This window comes from Theobroma umbraticum, unplaced genomic scaffold (genome assembly GCF_002168275.2).
Source record: "Theobroma umbraticum cultivar Fairchild unplaced genomic scaffold, ASM216827v3 scaffold_228.0, whole genome shotgun sequence".
NCBI lineage: Eukaryota > Viridiplantae > Streptophyta > Magnoliopsida > Malvales > Malvaceae > Theobroma > Theobroma umbraticum.
This window is the reverse complement of record NW_018397274.1, coordinates 2,798,278-2,802,564: the sequence shown is the minus strand read 5'-3', so window position 1 is coordinate 2,802,564 and position 4,287 is coordinate 2,798,278. Positions and strand designations below refer to the sequence as shown.

The following is a 4,287-nucleotide window of genomic DNA, read 5'->3' as shown; positions in this document are numbered from 1 at the left end:
TTAAGCAAGATGAACGTGGACAATATCCACCGTTCCTCTTGAGGGGGAGTATCAAAAATGAAGAATAAATAAGTCTACGATATTCATAAATGGCCGAGGAGCAAGTGAAGAAGAAGATGAAATATGAAGAAATCGGGACATAACAGAACTGAAGCCATATCAAGACAAAAGGTGCTATAAACGCACCGTTTCACTAATAAGCTATTTTAAATTTCTGTTAGGTTAGTTAATTCAAGTTAGCTTTAAGATTAAATATGCTTTTCTCTTTTTTTGTCTTTTTCTGTAAATGCTGTACATATATAAACAGATGATTTCAGCACTGTACCCTAAGGGAGAAAATTATTCAATGAGAATTTCCAGACATTCTCTCACCTTTCTTGGCTGCGCCGTCACTGCTATTGTACCATTTTCATCAATCAGTTTGAACAAATTAGATAAAGTGGTGGTTAATGCTTTTGTAGTATTGGAAATGGAGGCTATGCAGGTGAAATGACCCAAGATAGGGTTTTGATGGAGGTGTGTTATGTGTGTTAGTTTATTTCAATGAACTTGCTCACTTGGAATATTATGGGTTTGGGAAGAAAAGAGAAAAAAAGGTAATTAGGTTGGCAATCCAACAAATGAAGTCTTAGGTGGTGCTTATCTAAGAGATTAAAATTCAAAATGCGAAAATTAGGTTGTTTAAGAAGCTTTGGCCTAAGAATAAAGTGAAGGGTCACCATATCAAGATGGAAGGGAGGTCGGGTGGGCTTCTGACTATGCTACAAGAGAACAAGTTCTTAGTAAAAGATGTGGTGGAATATAAACATTTTCTGTTAATTATGGGGAAGGTCAATGAGGTGGATAGCAAATGCGATTTTGGAAATGTGTATGCGCCCAACAATGACAGACATAGAAAGGAAGTGTGGGGGGAATTAACTAAGGCAGTTGGGAGCTTTGATGTGCTATGGTGCTTGGGTGCAGAATTTAATGCGATCAAAAATAAGAAAGAAAAGATCAGTATGAGTGATATTGATAGATCTTCAGCTCACTTTAAGGAATTTATTAACAAGGTCAAGCTTTAAGATTTACCATTGTCCGAGGCTAACTCCACTTGGTGCAGCAATGGGAATGAGGTGGCTTTTAGCAAATTAGATCACTTTTTGATCGATTCAGGGCTTTTAGTTAGTTTTAGTAATCTTGTGCAAAGGTGTTTACCTCATTCCCTTTCTGACCACAACCTAATTGTTTTGGGGCAAGTGGATTGTAATTAGGGACTTAAGCCTTTTCGGATCTTTGACTACCGGCTTGAAGAGCAGAGTATCAAAGACTTAGTCGTTGAGGCCTTTTTCTCACAATTTCCTCAAAAGTTTTTGCCTGTCCATTTCTGGAAATCAATTTATTGTAAAAGGTCAATTCAAGCAAATGCATTTCTACTACAACTATATTTGCGGGTCAATCACTCCACAAACCATACCAATTCATACGTAGGAAGAAGAAAATTCAAGAAAAATTCATTTTTGGTTATGCCTACTTTTTTCAATTCATACGAGTGCCACTTTATATTTATCTCTCAAAAGATCTACATGAGCGTTCATGAATAGAGAACATGCAGCCAATTAGGGAAGATGAAGAGTAAAGAAAAAAGCATAAAAGGTGAAATATAGAAGAGTTAAATACATAAAGAATATGTAACAAATAAATTCAAAGCAGTCCACTCAAATGAGGCTATAGAGTAGAAAATTGAAAAGTAAATTATTGATTCTGCATATAGATAAGGGAACTCAATAGCAACCTGCAAAGAAAATGGAATGTATCAGTTAGGTTCTAGAAAATTAGAAGGTATGCAGTTAAACTCTAAACCCTGCTTTTTGAGTTAATTTCTGACATACAAATAACAAAATTCAACATCTAAACATGCCTTAATCTTAATTAAGCTGGGGTTAAGAGCATGGCAAACAATGTAAAGTACAAATTACAGAATATTTTTATAATTCTCTTCTGCTACAATTGGGAGGAAAAATTTAGCCAAAAAACAGGCATCTATTTCAAACTTATCAGTATTATTCTTAAACCTCATTAAACATAAAAAATATAAATCAAAAAACCACTAATTAACCAAACTTTGTAATTAACATCAACTAAAAACTTACAGTGAAGCCAAATGAATTAGAATTAAAATGAATAATAGCTTCAGCAAAGCCAAGACTTTGTCAACATCTTCTTCAACCAACCTCTTCTTCAAACCGTCACAATACATCAAAACCACCGTTTCCACATAAACCACCACATCATCACATTCACTGATTTCCACTGTATGAGAAACTCCTTTCTCTCTCCTTTGACTTAACTTCTCAGTAAAGAACCTGCTTTTCTCAAACAAAACTCTTATGTGCACATCCATTGACACCATATAAGCATCTCTTGAGACTACTGTGAGCCTCACCTCACTTGATCCCAACCCCCAGTTGTTAAAGTTACAAATTTTGAGTTCAATGAGGAATTAAACAATATATTTAAAATATTATATTATAATAAAATCACATATAGAGTCTTAAATTTAAAACATTTAATCAATTATTAATTTCATAATACCAAATCAAATAAAAATATATAATTAATATTATTATTAATGTAAGTATTAAAATTAATTCTAATTTTTTACGGGCATGTCCTATGGATGGACAACCTTAGCCATGCCAAAAGTAGCAGCAAATGTAATGGCCCCTTGGAAAGCACTTTTTACGGGTTTGTTGCCGGTGAAGTAACCCTTGGAGTAGCCAAAGAACAGGAATGCCGCTATGGTTAGTATCACTAATGCAACCAGAGCATCCCTAACTCTTGGAATGAGCATATAAGGAAGGAATGGCACCAATATATCCACCTAAATGTAAGCAATAGCAATGGTGAATGCGCTCTGTAATGCTCTTCTTGGTTCTGGCTTCTCTAATCCCAGCTCAAACCTGCGTTTACCAGTAGTATTTATCAATTGTTGCCTATATATGTATGTACGTCGATTTTGTTAAAACAATGGGGGACAGGAAAGCTTGACGGATAGTGAATGAATCTCACTCCAGAATAAGAAAACTACTCACTTATTCTTAATCATCATTGCTTGAATGGCAGGCAACCCCAATATGTTGTAACCATCGTATCAGTTAAACACACACAACTTGCCATGCAAAGGCCATGGAGTAATTGTTAAAGCTGCCTGGATGATAAAGATGGTGATAATTCATGCAACCCACCTAAAGAAAACCAAAACAAAAAAAAAAGATAGTGATAGTTTAACTGTTTCTACTATTCACATTCTTACAACGAATTTTTAAGTCAAATATGCAGAGATACCGTTTTATTGTAAAAACCTAAGTAAATCTTTCCATTATATAATAATTTAGCTTTAATTACAATGACATATAGTACTTAGACAGGAACAAAGGTCCTCCAAACTAAGCAACTGCCTTTACTTTTCAACAAACCAACGGAGATGAAGAATGAATATTTTAGGATTGGATCAGCATCTAACAAGTGTCCCAAGAAATAAATCCATGTAAGAAAAATGTTGAAATCTTTGTAACGAAGAAAAGATTTTGTTTTGCTCGAATAATAAGGCCCAAGTTGAATTCCACCACCCCTGTCCCCGGATCACATGGGCTTTGTCTCCATATGGAGAAGGGAAACCAGCTTTTTATTTCAAAAGCAAATTTGGCACTGTATTCTGATTTCGCTGACTGACAGTGGAGCCATTCAAATTTGTCGAAGTCTAGTATTGTTGACTCTGTCTTCGTTCTCAGAAAACAAAACACTTAGTTCCATTTTCTAGCTCAGCCCTGAGACAGTGAAGGCAACCACCAAGATTTGTAAGTTTTTTAATGTGTTTTTTGAGCTAATAATAAGGAGAGAGAATGGACTTACTTTAGCATGAAATCAAGCCAAGCGTGAGGCCTTTTCCTGAGAGCATTGACGATAGGTGCATATTCATGGGGTTCTATCCCATACTCCGCCAGTATTTCAGCCACCTTCGCCGCCTTTGCATTTTCAAAACAAACCCATTGATTCGCAAGAGCATGTCATCCTTAACTTAATCAAACAAACCAAAAAAGAAGTCAGAAGGCTCAAATTGACTTAATTGGTTACCTGTATCAGGCACAGTGACGATGAAAAAAGCCCTTAAGCGACAGAAGTGGGGGAGAAAAGAAGAAAGAAAGATATGGCAAATATTCAAAAATAAATAAAGAAAAAAAAGAGAAAGGGTGATGTTATTTCAACAAAATAAAGTGAAGGAAAATAAAAGAGAGTAAAGAGAAT

At 35.2% G+C, this 4,287-nt stretch overlaps 1 protein-coding gene across 1 annotated transcript in view; it reads left to right on the top strand.

Moving 5' to 3' along the window:
- The first annotated feature begins 728 nt into the window (after positions 1–728).
- LOC110427347 (putative leucine-rich repeat receptor-like serine/threonine-protein kinase At2g24130) overlaps positions 729–4,287 on the top strand; it is a 12,944-nt gene continuing 9,385 nt past the window's right edge. The window contains 1 exon segment of the mRNA XM_089785469.1: positions 729–949. Coding sequence (XP_089641595.1) covers positions 729–949 — 221 coding nt within the window.